This window comes from Equus przewalskii, chromosome 6 (assembly GCF_037783145.1).
Source record: "Equus przewalskii isolate Varuska chromosome 6, EquPr2, whole genome shotgun sequence".
Taxonomy (NCBI): Eukaryota; Metazoa; Chordata; class Mammalia; order Perissodactyla; family Equidae; genus Equus; species Equus przewalskii.
In genome coordinates, this window is record NC_091836.1 from 26,798,357 (window position 1) to 26,815,092 (window position 16,736).

The 16,736-nt window shown below is 40.2% G+C and overlaps 1 protein-coding gene and 1 pseudogene across 8 annotated transcripts in view; both read left to right on the forward strand.

Annotated features, from left to right (window-relative positions):
* The window catches only part of KMT2A (lysine methyltransferase 2A), an 80,531-nt gene that overhangs the window by 30,695 nt on the left and 33,100 nt on the right, over positions 1 to 16,736 (forward strand). For 4 of the 8 annotated variants that reach the window (XM_070624941.1, XM_070624943.1, XM_070624945.1 and 1 more), the window contains 17 exons: positions 601 to 778; positions 1,928 to 2,162; positions 3,629 to 3,693; positions 4,126 to 4,500; positions 4,841 to 4,914; positions 5,912 to 6,043; positions 6,607 to 6,720; positions 9,867 to 10,013; positions 10,441 to 10,536; positions 10,773 to 10,893; positions 11,856 to 11,978; positions 12,400 to 12,584; positions 13,549 to 13,722; positions 14,690 to 14,800; positions 15,103 to 15,176; positions 16,037 to 16,230; positions 16,558 to 16,664. In XM_070624941.1, the coding sequence (XP_070481042.1) occupies positions 601 to 778; positions 1,928 to 2,162; positions 3,629 to 3,693; positions 4,126 to 4,500; positions 4,841 to 4,914; positions 5,912 to 6,043; positions 6,607 to 6,720; positions 9,867 to 10,013; positions 10,441 to 10,536; positions 10,773 to 10,893; positions 11,856 to 11,978; positions 12,400 to 12,584; positions 13,549 to 13,722; positions 14,690 to 14,800; positions 15,103 to 15,176; positions 16,037 to 16,230; positions 16,558 to 16,664 (2,505 nt within the window). The remainder of the gene's footprint in view (positions 1 to 600; positions 779 to 1,927; positions 2,163 to 3,628; positions 3,694 to 4,125; positions 4,501 to 4,840; positions 4,915 to 5,911; positions 6,044 to 6,606; positions 6,721 to 9,866; positions 10,014 to 10,440; positions 10,537 to 10,772; positions 10,894 to 11,855; positions 11,979 to 12,399; positions 12,585 to 13,548; positions 13,723 to 14,689; positions 14,801 to 15,102; positions 15,177 to 16,036; positions 16,231 to 16,557; positions 16,665 to 16,736) is intronic. The other 4 variants (XM_070624942.1, XM_070624939.1, XM_070624938.1 and 1 more) reach the window with 3 other exon arrangements.
* LOC103546684 (small ribosomal subunit protein uS8-like) lies at positions 4,950 to 5,831 on the forward strand (annotated as a pseudogene).

Genomic DNA, 16,736 nt, shown 5'->3' on the forward strand with positions numbered 1-16,736 from the left:
GGTGAAGATGACCGCAAACTTAGGTTTTTGATGTTATTCAGCCTAGGGCCATATTTACATTTAGTAATTCTGCCAGTTGAGAGTTCTAGCAGGCGTATGAGGGGGCTTATTTCTGACAGCATTTTGGATGTTTTGTGGCGATAGGAGCAGTGGCTCTTCACCCTGTGAGACATTTCTGTCTGGAGCCATTGCCTTCCATACTTCCATTTATAGGTTATTTCCCTCTACTTCTCTGTTGGTCAGGGAAATATAAGAAACAGTCTCATTAGATAAGCCCTACTTAGACCACACTGAACTTTTTGATAATATAGACTAGCAGCTTGAATGTTCAGGGGAATTTTAAAGAACTAGTGTAATTGGGAATAGAAGCTTAGTTGATTCGTTTTTTGATTAGAAGCCTTTTTTTTTCCCCTACCAATTTTAGGATAGAGAAGTAGTTGATTCCTATTTATTGATGTGGCTTATCAGCTGGGAATAACTAGAGCTCTGTGTGTTGGTTCTAGATTATACTAAGTTAATCAACTATACCTTGGCTTTATTTAATTCTGTTTTCAACGTGTGTAGTTGTTATTGTTTGTTTTTGGCTCGCCTCATATTCAGGGTCAGGAAAGTGATTCCTCAGAGACCTCTGTGCGAGGACCCCGGATTAAACATGTCTGCAGAAGAGCTGCTGTTGCCCTTGGCCGAAAACGAGCTGTGTTTCCTGATGACATGCCCACCCTGAGTGCCTTACCATGGGAAGAACGAGAAAAGATTTTGTCTTCCATGGGGAATGATGGTAGGTCAGGGATGTCAACCTTGAAGTCCGAGCAGACATTGGATTTGTGTGCTGATCATTCTGGGGGTGCCCAGTAGGCTCTTCATAGCTTTGTGTGTTAGTCTGAGTCCTCCAAAACACAGATGGCAATGTGTGAAGATTTTATTAGAGGAAATGCCCAAGAGAGAAAATACAGAGGGAGCCAGGGCAGTCTGGGAGAGCTGTCAGACTGCTCTGCAAGTCCGATCCCAGTAAAGAAGAGCAGGAAGGAAGATTGGTGGAATCTTCCTAGACGGCCGTGCAGTGTAAGAAAGTTTGGCAAGGCTGTCAGGGAGTTCTTGAGTGAACGCTGACTATCAGAGGAGTCTAGTGTCTCCCATGAACAGGCATACCTTGTTATCCCTGCCACGCTCAGTCACTGTTGGGGACAAGCCCCGTGGTGTGTGTGGCCCCTGTGTACGCTGGATTTCAGGGCACAGTTGTGGCCCTTGGTCAGTTGTGCCCCCTATGGTTGGAGGTCTGGGAGGCACATTCTCATGCTTACCATAGAGTTCCTTTTTTTTTTTTTTTAAAAGATTGGCACCTGAGCTAACATCTGTTGCCAATCTTTTTTTCCTCCTTCTCCCCAAAGCCCTTGAGTACATAGTTGTATATTCTAGTTGTAGGTCCTTCTAGTTCTCCTGTGTCGGATGCTGCCTCAGCGTGGCCTGACGAGTGGTGCCATGTCTGTGCCCAGGATCCGAACCAGGGAAACCCTGGGCCACTGAAGCGGAGCGTGCGAACTTAACCGCTTGGCCACGGGGCTGGCCCCCATATAGTTCTTAAATGTGAAGTAACTGCTCATATAAAATTTAGCGGTTTAGAGAATCTTTAGAAGCATTCAATTCATATTCTTGTCTTTAGGTTAGACTGTGTTTTGTTTTCAGTGTTTGGATTTCTGCTCTCATCGAACTGCAAGTTATAGGCATTTTTAAACATTTAAATGATTATTTAAAACAGGCTCTGAGTTCTGCATATGAATATTTTTATTATAATGTATTTCATTTTTGGAGTCCCAGTTAAAATGAGGTTTGAACATATATAATAATATAAATGGATTTTGAATCTCCCCCTCTACCCCAAGAAGGAATTAGGTGCTCCCTCAGAACTAACAACACGTTTCTTTAACAGACAAGTCATCAATTGCTGGCTCAGAAGATGCTGAACCTCTTGCTCCACCCATCAAACCAATTAAACCTGTCACCAGAAACAAGGCGCCTCAGGAACCTCCAGTCAAGAAAGGACGGCGGTCAAGGCGGTGTGGGCAGTGTCCTGGCTGCCAGGTGCCTGAGGACTGTGGTGTTTGTACTAATTGCTTAGACAAGCCCAAGTTTGGTGGCCGCAATATAAAGAAGCAGTGCTGCAAGTGAGTGGGTGTTTTACTCTGAGGGGTTGACCTCTCAGCCATGGAGGTTGCTTATTCCTGGTTTGTTGCAAAGATGCATCAGAAAACTGAATGTGGTTGTAACGAGTCTCCTTGAGTTGCAAGATCAGTTGCAGAGTTGGGTTTTGTGATGTGGCTAGGTTTGGGCTGTGCTTAAATAAGAAATACTCCGGGGCAGTTCTTCGAAAGGAATGTTCTGCAATGGTGGAAATTTCTGTGTCAGTTCAGTATGTTCAATATGGTAGCCATTAGCCAAAGGTGGCTGTTGAGCACTTGAAATGTGGTTAGTGTGACTGAATAGAATAGAAATAGTGTGAATGGAATGAAATTTATTTCATTTATTATTAATTTAAATTTAAATAGCCACAAGTGCCTAGTGGCTACCATTTGAGTACAGCTCTGGAGTGTTTTTACTTATAAACCGACAAATTTAGGTGTAATATTTATTAGGTCAACTGAAATTATCTTTATCTTTATGGTATTCAAGAAATATTGGTTATATCTTGTAAGTCTCTTTGCTCTCTGACTCTCAGAATATTTTCATGCATATGGAATTTTTGATACGGAAGTTTTGATCACTCTACCTTTCTCCCTTTTTTTGGTCAGTTTGTGGCTGCATTTTCTACCCTCAGGGATAATTTGTTTAAAACGGATCAAGAGAGTTGCACAAACAGAAACTGCTGATTGAGCATCTCATAAAGTGCCTGGTGCAAGGAATAGATATTATCCACAGATGTTTGCTGAATGAAAGTGATTTATGTAAAACATAGTTGGGAGAAATGCTGTATTACTTCAGGGCAGACAGTTTTTAGAAGGCTATAAGTAGTTTTGTGCTTTTGTTTAGTTTGGCCTTAAGCAAGAATCTTGTCTGAGTCTCATTAGTGGAAAGAAGTGAGACAATTCACAGATCAGCAAAAAAGGTACATGATGGCACTAAATTTAGGGGTTGAAATGGATTCAGTTCAATTATAGACTTCAAATCAAGTTTGGGTTTCATTAAATTGAGCAGTGAAATATAAATCAAAGCCCTGAGATAGACCTGCAGCATTGTAGTGGGAGACAAAGGACTTGTTAGGTAATTTTAGACCATTTTGTATTCACATTATCATGTGAATATTAATCTTGTAAGGGAGCAGAACTGATTTGACTACAAGAAATATCGACGGATCATTTTGAGTGTGGTGCTAGTCAGTGCTGGGTTACAAGAAATTTGAGTCTCGTTTCAAAAATAATTTGATATTTGCTCCTTGTAGATCCTACAGGGAGGTAAAATTGCTGATCGAAGGAGTCAAAGGCTCAGATTTAATCTGAGTAACAAGCAGTCCGTTTTTCAACTCTCAAAGTAAACCTGAGTAAAGGTTCACTGATTCTTGCAGACAAATTAGCACTTGTTTCAACTGCTTCTCTTCTAAATGTAGTTTACTTTCTGGTGTCCCTTGTTATCCTAGGATGAGGAAATGTCAGAATCTGCAGTGGATGCCTTCCAAAGCCTACCTGCAGAAGCAAGCGAAAGGTAGTGTTGTGAAAAGCTCTTCCCCCAGACACCTCCCGCCTCACCGCCATAGAGCTGTGTGCACCTGGGTTAAGAAAGTGCCAGTTTTAAAAAAAATTACTGCTCTTTTCCAGGGAGCTAACGGTTGTTGACGCTGGGTGACAGACACACGGGGTTCCTTTTACTATTCTCTTTACTTTGGAGAATGTTAGAAATTTTCTGTAATAAAAAACTTTAATTTGATATAAAAATTATAGTCAGTTCCGTTTCCTAGAGCAGTAAAAGTACACGTCCTTCACCTGACCAACTTGGCATTAACTTCCTTGAGCCTTTCAGTGTCAACTTTAGCTGCAGGAAACTGAGACTAAGATTATGTTACATTCCTATACTTTTATTTTAAATAAAGTTTTTCTCACTTATAGATAAATAACCTTGGTGTTTTTTTTCCCCTAGCTGTGAAAAAGAAAGAGAAAAAGTCTAAGACCAGTGAAAAGAAAGAGAATAAAGAAAGCAGTGTTGTGAAGAACCTGGTGGACTCTAGTCAGAAACCTACCCCTTCAGCGAGAGAGGATCCTGCCCCCAAGAAAAGCAACAATGAACCTGCACGAAAGCCCGTCGAGGACAAGAGCGAAGAAGGGAATGCCTCTGCCCCAGGACCTGAACCCAAACAAGTTACCACTCCCACTGCCAGGAAGTCTGGCAAACAGGTTTCCCAGCCAGCACCGGTCATCCCCCCACAGCCACCCAGCACAGCACCACCGAGGAAAGAAGTTCCCAAGACCACTCCTAGTGAGCCCAAGAAAAAGCAGCCTCCACCAGCAGAGGCAGGTGAGTGGGGAAGGCAAGAAGGGACTGCGACACCAGAAATCCCAGCAAAGAACACTGATGCCTTAAACGGCCTTTGGAAACCTGAAATGTGTATTTTTAAGTCTTTGGTTCAAGAAAATTAGCTCCCTTTTAACCATTATATACTAATAAAGATGATAGAAGCAAAAAACCAGTTAAGTTGGAGATATTGTCGTAATTTAAAGCCTAGAGTTTAAATAGTTTTTTATTTTTTCTAATGCCCCTTTCTTCACAGGCCGATCAGTCCTGAAGTAGTCATTGCTGTTTAGCGTTACGTGTAAGTTTAGTAGCATCTGACTGCAATTTATTTTGAATTCTTTAGGTCCAGAGCAGAGCAAGCAGAAAAAAGTGGCTCCTCGCCCAAGTATTCCTGTAAAACAAAAACCAAAAGAAAAGGTGAGGAGAGGTTTGTTTCTCTGCGTCTCTCAGGGATGCGTTGTGTACTGTAGGGAAATGGCCTGTCCTTGGCGTGGACGCGATATAGTGAATGAGGCTGAGGGTCTGCTTCTGTGTAGACGGCAGTGGAATTTCTTAAAATTGGCAAACTTCAGGTTTAGGCTTTAGCTCATTTCTTTTTTTTGTCTCTTTCCCCATGTTGTTTTTCCCTTCTTTGTGGCTCTACATGCTTCTGCTCATGCTGCAGCCTGCTTAGCTTAATTGTTTTTGCCCTCAACGTCCTTTCGCAACATTTATCTATAACAATCACCCTTCCCTGTGTCCACTATTTTTATTATGTGAGGAGAGAGAGATCTTTAAGAATCTTCTGGCTCTTTCTGCCATCTCTCCGTGCCACCATACTGCTGTGCACAGACATCCTGGCTGATGCTCTCAAGAGCATCAACAATGCTGCAAAGAGAGGCAAATTCCAGGTTCTTATTAGGCGCAGCTCCAGGGTCATCGTCTCTGCTTTCTAACTGTAGTGATGAAGCGTGGTTCCACTGGCAAATTTGAAACCGTTGATGATCACAGAGCTGGGAAAATGTTGTAAACCTAATAGGCGAGTTAAGTGTGGAGTGATGAAGCCCAGATTGGCTGTGCAACTCAGAGATCTAGAAAAATGGCAGAACAACCTGCCCCCCTCCTGTGAGTTTGGTTTTCTTGTACTCACAGCCTCAGCTGGCATCGTGGACTTCAAAGAAGCAAGACAAAAACGCGTAGGAGGGAAAATCCTGGGATTCTTTTTCTAGGGACATAATATGTGTATGCAAATAAAATGCCACAATGGGGAAGAAAAATCTTCTGAAGATTACTTGTCCGTTTCTATAGGATACTTATGATGGAAGCATGTTTTCCAGCTCCATTAATAAGAGATGCCATTTGCATTGTTGTCTGTTGCAAAAGTGAAGGCAAATAGGGTGTGGTTTTGCTTTTTATCCGTCTTCTATCTCCGCAGGAAAAACCACCTCCAGTCAATAAGCAGGAGAACGCAGGCACTTTGAACATCCTCAGCACTCTCTCCAATGGCAATAGTTCTAAGCAAAAAGTCCCAGCAGATGGAGTCCACAGGATCAGAGTGGACTTCAAGGTAAAAGTGTTAGTGACCATGTAGTATATTGAGCGTCATGCACTTTAAATCAAGAAGATGATGTTACCAAAGGTGTTAAAAGAGAGGAAATTTAGCAGCGGGTGGGGGAATGAATAAGAACTGTCGTTAGCAAGTGAGTTCAAGAGCATGGGAACTTTGGTCAGTGTTGGTGAGGTCGCTGTGAACTGATGGAAGAACATAGGCATTGAAATGCTCCTACGCCTCCTGGGCAATAAAGTGCATTTAGGTGAGAACAGTATCTGAGGGAATAAATCTTTCACATGGGAATTCTCAAACCCTGATGATTGCTTGAATTAGCAAACTCTAAGAGAAATTCAATCCTGGTGTCTCTTTGCATTATAGTTTACATGAATTGAACCAATAGGTGAGCCTTGTAACAGTTTATCTGAGATTAAAATTTTTAAAGCAAGAGTTATTTTTGAACTCACTGAACTGAAGTGTGCTTGACATTCTGGTGTCACTCTATGCTTTTCATCCTTATTTTCAATCCAAAGTTGTGTCATTGTAACACTTTGATGAATGGTCTCTCTCTCTCCCCACAGGAGGATTGTGAAGCAGAAAATGTGTGGGAGATGGGTGGCCTGGGGATCCTGACCTCTGTTCCTATAACACCCAGGGTGGTTTGCTTTCTCTGTGCCAGCAGTGGGCATGTCGAGGTGAGATGTCCTGCTTTCTTGGTACCCCAGGAAGTATAATGCAGATTATTTTGCTGTGATGAAAGTAATCATTATATTCTCTTTTGTTGGAGTCTAGTAGGTACTATCGCTGTTTAAACCAGCTAATGAAATGTTTTTGAAGTTTTTTGGAGATTTCAGGAAGGAATCCGCTTCTTATTAGTGTAGCAAAGTTGTTGAGTGTGGGAAACCTTATAGTGTCATGTCTTAAGTTCACTCTATTAGAGTTCTGATTTTTCTGCTCAATGTCCAAACATGGCAAAAATGATAGAGTGTTCTTCCAGAAAAAGAGGTACTGTTGATGGTTGTTTTATATTGAATACCAAAACCTGCTTGTCTATAACGAGCTCTTAGCAATTAATAAGAAAGAGGAATAACAGTAAAAAAAAATAGGCTAAGGACAGGAATATATAATTCACAAAATGAGAAATAAAATCATGATGGGAGTGGGGCATTAGCCTTCCAATGACCAAAACCTGGAAATTAAAGCATGATAAAAAGGATCAAGTGCAAATGGGGACTTGCTGTTAATGGAAATCTAAATTGGTTACAGTCTGTCTTTTTGAGAGCATTGTTTGGAAATATGTATTTATCCCCAGCAACTGTACTCCAGGCATTTATCTTAAGGATATAATCAGATAAATCAGCAAATATGTATATGTATGTGTATATATATGTGTGTACGTAATACATATCTATAATAAACCCTTCTATACATGTATGGATATGTATATATATAATAAACAGAAGGGTTTATTTCAGTACTGTTTATGATGATAAAAAATTGGAAACAACCCAAAAGACTGTCAATAAGGAGTGGGGGGCCTTAGTTAAAGTAATTATAGGACTTGCAAAAACATGGCAGATATGAAGCCCCAAAAATGATAATATCGATTGATAGTGACATGGAAAGATGTCTGTGGCGTATCACTGAGTAACAACAACAGGTTACTACATGGTATGTAAAGCATGATCCCATTTTTGGTTTGGAAAAATGTTTTAAATATATATATGTGGAAAGAATTCTGGAAGGATTTATTCCAAAATGTTAAGAGTGTGGTCGGATAATGGGTAATTTGTTTTCTCTTTATTTTTCTTTATCCTTTTGAGTTTTTTGCAGTGAGTATGTTCCACCTTTACAGTAAGAAAGAAAAAAAGTAGCACAATTTTAAATAGGAAGTAGTAGTTTGTCATTCATACACTTCTTAATTCCTGAACTCCTCCTTGGCTTATTATTTATCACATATGGATTCCAAGGTCATGAAGAAAGTCTGAAGCCAGGTTGTAATCTAGATGTTGAGCGATCAATGAGACTCACGCAACCAGCTAAGACAGTCAGTCCTGCCCACTTGCTATTTTAAATTGTGCATTAGCGAAATTCCAAGTTACTGCCTAATGTTCATTGATGAAGCACATATTTTCTTAGTGCCTGTTACAAACAATATATTCTAAGTGCTGGGGTTCCTTTAAATATCATTGAGACTAACAGTAGTCATTCTGCAAGTGCCAGGGGTCTACTGTGTCTCTTTTCCTACATTATCTAAGGCTTTGCATCCACACATGTGCTACCCTAGGAATAACTTACTTCTGTAGCACCAGTCCTTCAGCTTAATGATAAAACAGGAGTTTTTTCCAGAGTATAATTGCTCTAATTTAGAGTGTGTATTTGTGCACAGCAATTCCACAGGATTCCTGAAAACGGATTTAGAGAGTGAATAGCCCACTGCCTGCATCGCACTCTTGAAGCATAACTGGTGCTGGAAATCTCCCTCCATTCGCATATTTAGAAACTTTTTATGTTGACGTGATTTCAGATTTACAGAGAAGTTATGAGTAGTACAAAGAATCCCCGTATGCTCTTCACCCAGATTCTCCAAATGTTAATATGTTTTTATTTGCTTTATCCTTTTCTCTCTGTGTATGTATTTTACAAAATAAGAAATAAAGTAGATGCACATCTTATATGGAGACACACTTTTTTCTAAAAATTTTAGAGAAAGTTGCAGATATATGCCCTTTTATCTCTAAATATTTTAGAGTGTATTTCCTAAAACCAAGGACATTATCTTATATAACCACAGTTAATTATCAAAATTCTCCTATATAACTTAAAGTATAATAAAAATTAACATTGGTACATTACTGTTATCTAATCTGTAGACCTTGTTTAAGTTTGACCAGTTGTCCCAATAATTCTTTTATGGCTGAAGAAAATTCTGGGTCATTCTCATTTGATTTTTTTTTTTTTTGGCAGGGGAAGATTTCCCCTAAGCTAACATCTGTTGTCAGTCTTCCTCCTTTTTTCTTCTTTTCCCCCCAAAAGCCCCAGTACATAGTTGTGTATAGTCGTAAGTTCTTGTTCTTCTATGTGAGACGCCACCACAGCTTGACTACTGACAGATGAGGTTCCACGCCTGGGAACCAAACCTGGGCTGCTGAAGCAGAGCACACTGAACTTTTTAACTGCTAGGCCATCAGGGCTGTTTCTCATTCAAATTTTTGAAAATTCCTGTATCAATATGAACGTAACTTATTTCTAAAATTAGAGGTGGAAAGGACAAACCAGAGCTTGTTTAGTGTATTTCCCCCTACCCCACTCTTTTACATTCCCATAGCTCTTTGTTTATACTTTCCTTATGGCACTTACTAGCACATTCTGTTAAATCTTAGATTATATTTATTTAGTTACTTTATTTTTATTTTTTTTTTCCTGCTTTTTCTCCCCCAAATCTCCCCAGAACATAGTTGTGTATTTTAGTTGTGGGTCCTTCTAGTTGTGGCATGTGGGATGCTGCCTCAGCATGACCTGATGAGCGGTGCCATGTCCGCGCCCAGGATCCAAACCAGGGAAACCCTGGACCGCCCAAGAGGAGTGTGCGAACTTAACCACCCAGCCACGGGGCTGGCCCTATTTTGTTACTTTATAATTCTACTGTTATTACCACTTGAGTCTCTTGAATCTCCTGCAGTGTCCACTATTGTGCTTTTTTTTACGTAGTCATTGCTTTATGAATATATATTGATTAAAATATATATACCGCTGGACTCTTAAAGCCCAGAGCTTGTAGGTAGGATTTGGTTGATACTTCTCCACGTTTGACAGCTTCTCTGTTCCCATCTTGCCCTAGTTTGTGTATTGCCAAGTCTGTTGTGAACCCTTCCACAAGTTTTGTCTGGAGGAGAACGAGCGCCCCCTGGAGGACCAGCTGGAAAATTGGTGTTGTCGTCGCTGCAAGTTCTGTCACGTGTGTGGAAGGCAGCATCAGGCGACAAAGGTACAAAACTAAGTAACTGAGCTACTTAAAGTGTTACTCTCTAACTCCGTTTCTGCCTGTCAGTTTAGAATTTTGTGTCTATATTTTTCTCTGTTGCTTAGTCTATTTTGACCGTTTAATTGGGTATAATCAGTTGCTTATTACTGTGTTTTAATTTTGGGAATATAGTAGAAAACATGGTTGGTATTGGATAAAATCCTTCAAAATAAATCAAGTCTACCTTACAAGACTATTCATCACTAAGTGCCTTTGGCAGGAAAGAAATCCCTGTGCTTTAATTGAGAGTGAATAATTTATAAGGAAATTTAAACTGTTACAGTGATGTGCTGTACTCATGGGAAGATAAGGATGAAGTGAGGTGTAGTAATGGGTGTTCAGCGAAGGTGACGTGATGCCCGCCTTTGGGCCTTTATCTTTTCTTAAACAGCAGCTGCTGGAGTGTAACAAGTGCCGAAACAGCTATCACCCTGAGTGCCTGGGACCAAACTACCCCACCAAGCCCACCAAGAAAAAGAAAGTGTGGGTGAGTGCACACAGTGTGCTGTTTCGAGGAGAACTGTCATGGGGCTGTTGGGCTTGCACAACTTAGGGTAGGAATATCCTTTCTTGAGGATGTCAGCATAGCAATTTCTTTGCCTCATTCTAGCCATCCCAGTAGAGAAGTCAACTTTAGAAATTGATTACGTTTCAGATCTTTTTAAATAAGAAGAGAAATTAAAAATAAGACATTCCTGTTGAATTTCTTTGCTTCTTTTCCAGATCTGTACCAAGTGTGTTCGCTGCAAGAGCTGTGGATCCACAACTCCAGGCAAAGGGTGGGATGCACAGTGGTCTCACGATTTCTCACTGTGCCATGATTGTGCCAAACTCTTTGCTAAAGGTACCTCAAAAAGCCAGTGTTGTCAGCTTTTAGAGGTTGTACTTGGTGTTTTGGAGGTGAGCTGGACACTCCAGTGGAATGAAATAAAGTCTTAACCTATCTTGTCAAGGATCCATTTAGACACATTTATTAAGTTCCTGGCCTCGTTCTTTCCTTTACACAGAGAATCGTAGCAACAAGAGCTATTTTGTTAGCGTATGTGGGAGGAATTAAGGGGACTTTTTATAATAACTAACCACAAAGCAGTGCCGTGAGCCAGTATTTCCCAAAGTGAGGTGCATATATATTTGACTGTTTCAGAAACCATTTTCGGTGGCACTGGGTCAAACATTTCATTTTAATAGTTATACTGGAAAAAATTATAACTAATACATGAAACTCATTACTTTACTGACTTAAGATAATAATGATATAAAGTTCACTATCGAAGTTATTTAAAATAAGCACGTCAATGTTAAGTCTATTAAGTAAAAAAATAACAGAGGGGATACGTGGGTAAAGCAGATTGATCAGGGTGTGCTTTGTGCTGAATTTTAGGAAGTGCTGCTGCTCTAAGCACCAATGTAAAAGCACTAGGAATAAGGGAAACGTGCAAAGTAACTGTTTCTTTACTCCCCTGTCTCACCTCTTTTTAAAACTTTAAGTATTTCTTTGAAATGTTTAAGAGATAAAGTTACTCTTCCATCATTTTTCTCTTATGCTGTCTGTAAAATCTACCCCATGACCTTTAAAAACGGGCCTAAAGAAGAGAACTAGTGGCATATTCTAAGAGCTGAGAATAACCCTGACACTTTACAGATGTGTGAGCGTTCCGTAGTAGACCCGTGCTGGCATTTGTAAGCAGTTCCAGAAGAAGAAGATCGTGGCTTGCATTTTAGATCAGGTTGGCCTCTGTAAATCAGGGCTTTAGAGGCACTGGCGTGTGAACCAAAGCACTGCTGAAAACTTCGCTTTGCTTTCAGGAAACTTCTGCCCTCTCTGTGATAAGTGTTACGATGATGATGACTATGAGAGTAAGATGATGCAATGTGGGAAATGTGATCGCTGGGTCCATTCCAAATGTGAGAATCTTTCAGGTACAGAAGGTTGGAGTCTTTTTATTACAATTTCCTTCTCTTTTGGTACAGCTACATTTACAGCCCCCAAAGTGCTATAAACGTAAAATTATGGTAGAGTTGTTATCTGAAGTCTTTTTAAATGTAGTTTTTGGTCTCTAGGATAAGCAGCATTGTGTTAAGTTTGAGCTCGTTTATCTTGAATACATCCCTTTATATTTATTTTCTGTCCCTTATGGGTACCATTGGATATTGATTGTCCAGTATCCGATCCTGGATTAGTGTTAATACTGTCCCTTTGGAGGTCAGTTTGTGTGAGTTCCTAGGGGTATCAAAGTCTTAATACTGTTCCTAACATACAGCTTTGTATTAGGTTCAGTGGAATAGTTTCCTCTTCTCCTCTCTCCCACTCTTCAGAGCACCTCATCATTGTGGGTTTTTGTTTTTCTAGATGAGATGTATGAGATTCTATCTAATCTGCCAGAAAGCGTGGCCTACACTTGTGTGAACTGTACTGAGCGGCACCCTGCGGAGTGGCGACTGGCCCTTGAGAAAGAGCTACAGATCTCTCTGAAGCAGGTTCTGACAGCCTTGCTGAACTCTCGGACCACCAGCCACTTGCTACGCTACCGACAGGTAGGCCCAAGTCTCATCTGGTTTCCTGAGAGTTTGTTCTTAGGGGGTTTTACCTAGTAAGGGAATGTTTTGTTTTGTTTTTTTAAATTTTATTCAGCTTGATTCTTCATTTAGTTTTGTAAAGTTAATTGTTTTAGCCTTAAACCGTTAAGATAACTTTTAGAGCCAAGGGTAGGATCTCCTTTGGGGTAAGAAATAGGAAGGGGCCATATCTTCAAAGGCCTTGCTGTTATAATAAGAAATTTGAATTTTATACTCAGAAGGCTATGTGGAGCCAGTCAAGGACTTTACCCAAAAGAGTAACCTGATCAGAGTTGCTTTTTAGAAAAAAAAAATGCTTTTGACTAGAGAGAGAGGAAGGATTGGAGAGGACTGAGCCCAGAGGCAGGAGCGGTGGTTAGAAAGCCTTTATAGTAACTAGGTAAGAGAGAGAATGGTGGCCTAAGAGGATAGGAGTGGGGCTAGAGACCCTTTGGCTCTGGAAATCTCTAGGGCTCCTCAGGGCACAATTTGTAAACCACTGCTTTTTGTCCATATAAGTTGTGAACTGCACATCTGTGAAGTCGTCATTGGGAACACAAGATAGAATGTTGGAAGAACCACATGGACAACTTCAACTCACAGCTACGCTGCTGTTTCTTCTTTTAATAGAGCTCCATTTTTTGAATAGGAAAATTAGGTGCTACCTATGTCTTACTCAAAAGGAACTGGACAGTTTCTCTTTCTTCAGACAAAGTTTGGAAGTTATCAAGCAAAACTCTTAAGTTAGCCTAGCCAAGCTATTAGATAACAGGCTCTTTCTAACTTTCCTTTTCTATTATTTGAGAAATTTCTCATTATGTTCATGTTCTTTAGGTTTTATAGTATGAATCATTCAATGCCATCTTCATTAATTTTAGTAGAATTTGCGTAGATGCCTCATTTTCAGTGTTAGATAAGAGAAACATATCTTCCCCCACAACAGGCTGCCAAACCTCCAGACTTAAATCCCGAGACGGAGGAGAGCATACCTTCCCGCAGCTCCCCAGAAGGACCTGACCCCCCAGTGCTGACAGAGGTCAGCAAACAGGAAGATCAGCAGCCTCTAGACCTGGAGGGAGTCAAGAGGAAGATGGACCAAGGGAGCTACACGTCTGTGGTGCGTCCCCACAGCAAACTAGCAAAATTGCCAGTGCCGGTTTCGCTTCCTTGGGTCTTTTGGGGGAAGAGACTGGGTGTTAGCATGAAAAGATGGTTTGTATTACATAAATACCTAAAAATATGTGAGTTATTTTAGCTCTGGGTTTCAGAAGATGGGTTATGATAGGGAACATAGAGGCTTAAAATGTTTTTTTTATTTGGCTTTCCTCTGAGTTCTCTGAAAATTATTTCTGCATTAAAATTATTTTTATATTAAAACTGTTTATGGGAAAACGCTAATGTGAAGTTAATTGGTTTGCCCCTTTTGAGAGCACATCTGAATAGTGTGTGTTTCTATAGAGGATATTCATTTGTAGATAGATGCCTTTTAACTTTATGGTTTTAAGAATGTTTGGGAAATAATCGTTTATTATCTCATGATCCATATTTGCTATTCAGTTTATTCATTTTAGTATAAATAAAAAATTGTGACCCTGTTTGGGTAACTTACCATGATAGTTAATTTATTTGCCTTCTTGCCTTACTAGCCTGGCATCTTTTAATTGCCGCAAGTTAATTGTAACCTGAATCCAAAAGGCCTCCACCAGAGAAATGACACTGCATTAAAATAAGGTGTCCACGGAGCTGGCCCCGTGGCTGAGTGGTTAAGTTCACGCACTCCGCTGCAGGCGGCCCAGTGTTTCTTTGGTTCGAATCCTAGGCCCGGACGTGGCACTGCTCATCAAACCATGCTGAGGCGGCGTCCCACATGCCACAACTAGAAGGACCCACAACGAAGAATATACAACTATGTACTGGGGGGCTTTGGGGAGAAAAGGGAAAAAAATAAAATTAAAAAAATAAATAAATAAATAAGGTGTCCGTTTTCTGGTGGATCTCTGTACTGGATGATTTAGGAGGGAAGAGGAAGTGGTTTGGAGAGCACACTGTTTTATGAATAACTAATGTTCTGTTTTTGTATACAGTTGGAGTTCAGTGATGATATCGTGAAGATCATTCAAGCAGCCATTAATTCAGATGGAGGGCAGCCAGAGATTAAGAAAGCCAACAGCATGGTCAAGTCCTTCTTCATTCGGGTGAATGATATTAATAGTTCATGTTTTTAATGCTTATCTGTGGGTAATTACCCCGTGAACAAAACAGACTTGTTCTCTTCTATGCTTTCCATGTGTATAAAATATCTTTTGGTTTAATTCATTCCTTTGATTGTTTGGGAGGAAGGTGGTGAGGTCGCCAGAGTGGATGGATCCTTCCCCTTAGTAGCCTGAAATCATCCTATATTGACAGAGAAGCTGTTGTGACAGTGTTGTTTTTTATGTGGTTTCCAAATGAATGTTCACATGCTTACATTTTGTTTGTTTGTTTGTTTTTCTGTTAGCAAATGGAACGTGTTTTTCCGTGGTTCAGTGTCAAAAAGTCCAGGTTTTGGGAGCCAAATAAAGTATCAAGCAAGTAAGTAAATTCAGTATTACTTTTTTTCCTCCTTGTCAGCTAGACATCTGATAGTGCTTATATTTCTCGATTGAGGATTTTTTAGACTAGGTTTTAGTACTAAAAAATTAATCAGTTGAGGGACCAGTCCAGTGGTGCAGCAGTTAATTTCCCACATTCTGCTTCAGCGGCCTGTGGTTTGCCGGTTTGGATCCTAAGCACAGACCTACCCACTGCTTAGCAAGCCATTCTGTGGCAGGTGTCCCACATATAAAGTAGAGGAAGATGGGCACGGATGTTAGCTCAGGGCCACTCTTCCCCAGCAGAAAGAGGAGGATTGGCAGCAGATGTTAGCTCAGGGCTAATCTTCCTCGGGAAAAAAAAACCAGTTGAAATGCCTTTTCAGTGCTGGTGTAGAGACAAGACTTAATGTTTAGTATAGTCTGTTGCCCTTTTTTTTCTTTCTTTATGTATTTGTTATGTTTTAGGGAACTTGGTTTAACTTGTGGCATATGTTCTATATATATATGGCCCAATAATTCGGCTTGTTAGAGTTCTGTTTCGTCTGGGCTGCTCTCTCTACTGCTCTTGATTCTCCATACTTAACCTTACATTTTTATTCCAATAAATCCTTTTGATTCTTTTGTAAGGTTATCATTTGTTTCTGGAAGTTTAACCAAGATTGAGATATATTATATTTTTAAAAATAATAAAGTCCTTTGTATTTAGGCAGTTTTCAAATTCTGTGACTTGTTCTTACGTTCTGTGAAAGGCTCATGCATGGGGCCGAGGCCTGATGATATCAAGAATTTGATTATTTTGTATAGTTCTAGGTATATTGTAGGAGTTCAATAAATGCTTGTTGAATCGATTGTTTTCAGCAGTGGGATGTTACCAAACGCAGTGCTTCCACCTTCACTTGACCATAATTATGCTCAGTGGCAGGAGCGAGAGGAAGACAGCCACACTGAGCAGCCTCCTTTAATGAAGAAAATCATTCCAGCTCCCAAACCTAAAGGGCCTGGAGAACCAGACTCACCAACTCCTCCGCACCCTCCTACACCACCGATTTTGAGTAAGGCACCAAACGAAGAGCCATTATCCATTTCTCTCTAGGTGCTCATGATTGACTTTGTGAATCCAAATTTAATATACTCGCATATTGGAAAGAAATTTTCAGGTCATCCTTAAATGTAATAAAATCATTATTTTTGCTTCCTTTGGAATGTTAACAAGGAAATGATATACATAGTGTAACAGATGGTGAGATAGTATAACTTTGAACACTTTTTGGAAGTGTTTATTTTGTAGGCTGTAGGCTTTTAAGCTGAATTGTTATCTTTTCTCCTACAAGTTAGACATAGTATTGCCAGTTTTAACTGGATGTCTTTTGGGTTCCAAGGTACTGATAGGAGTCGAGAAGATAGCCCAGAACTGAACCCACCCCCAGGCATAGAAGATAATAGACAGTGTGCGTTATGTTTGACGTATGGTGATGACAGTGCTAATGTAAGTACCTTGGCGAATAGGGCCCTATTTATTAGACAACCATAATGAACTGTTTGTCCTTTGTGTCTAAAC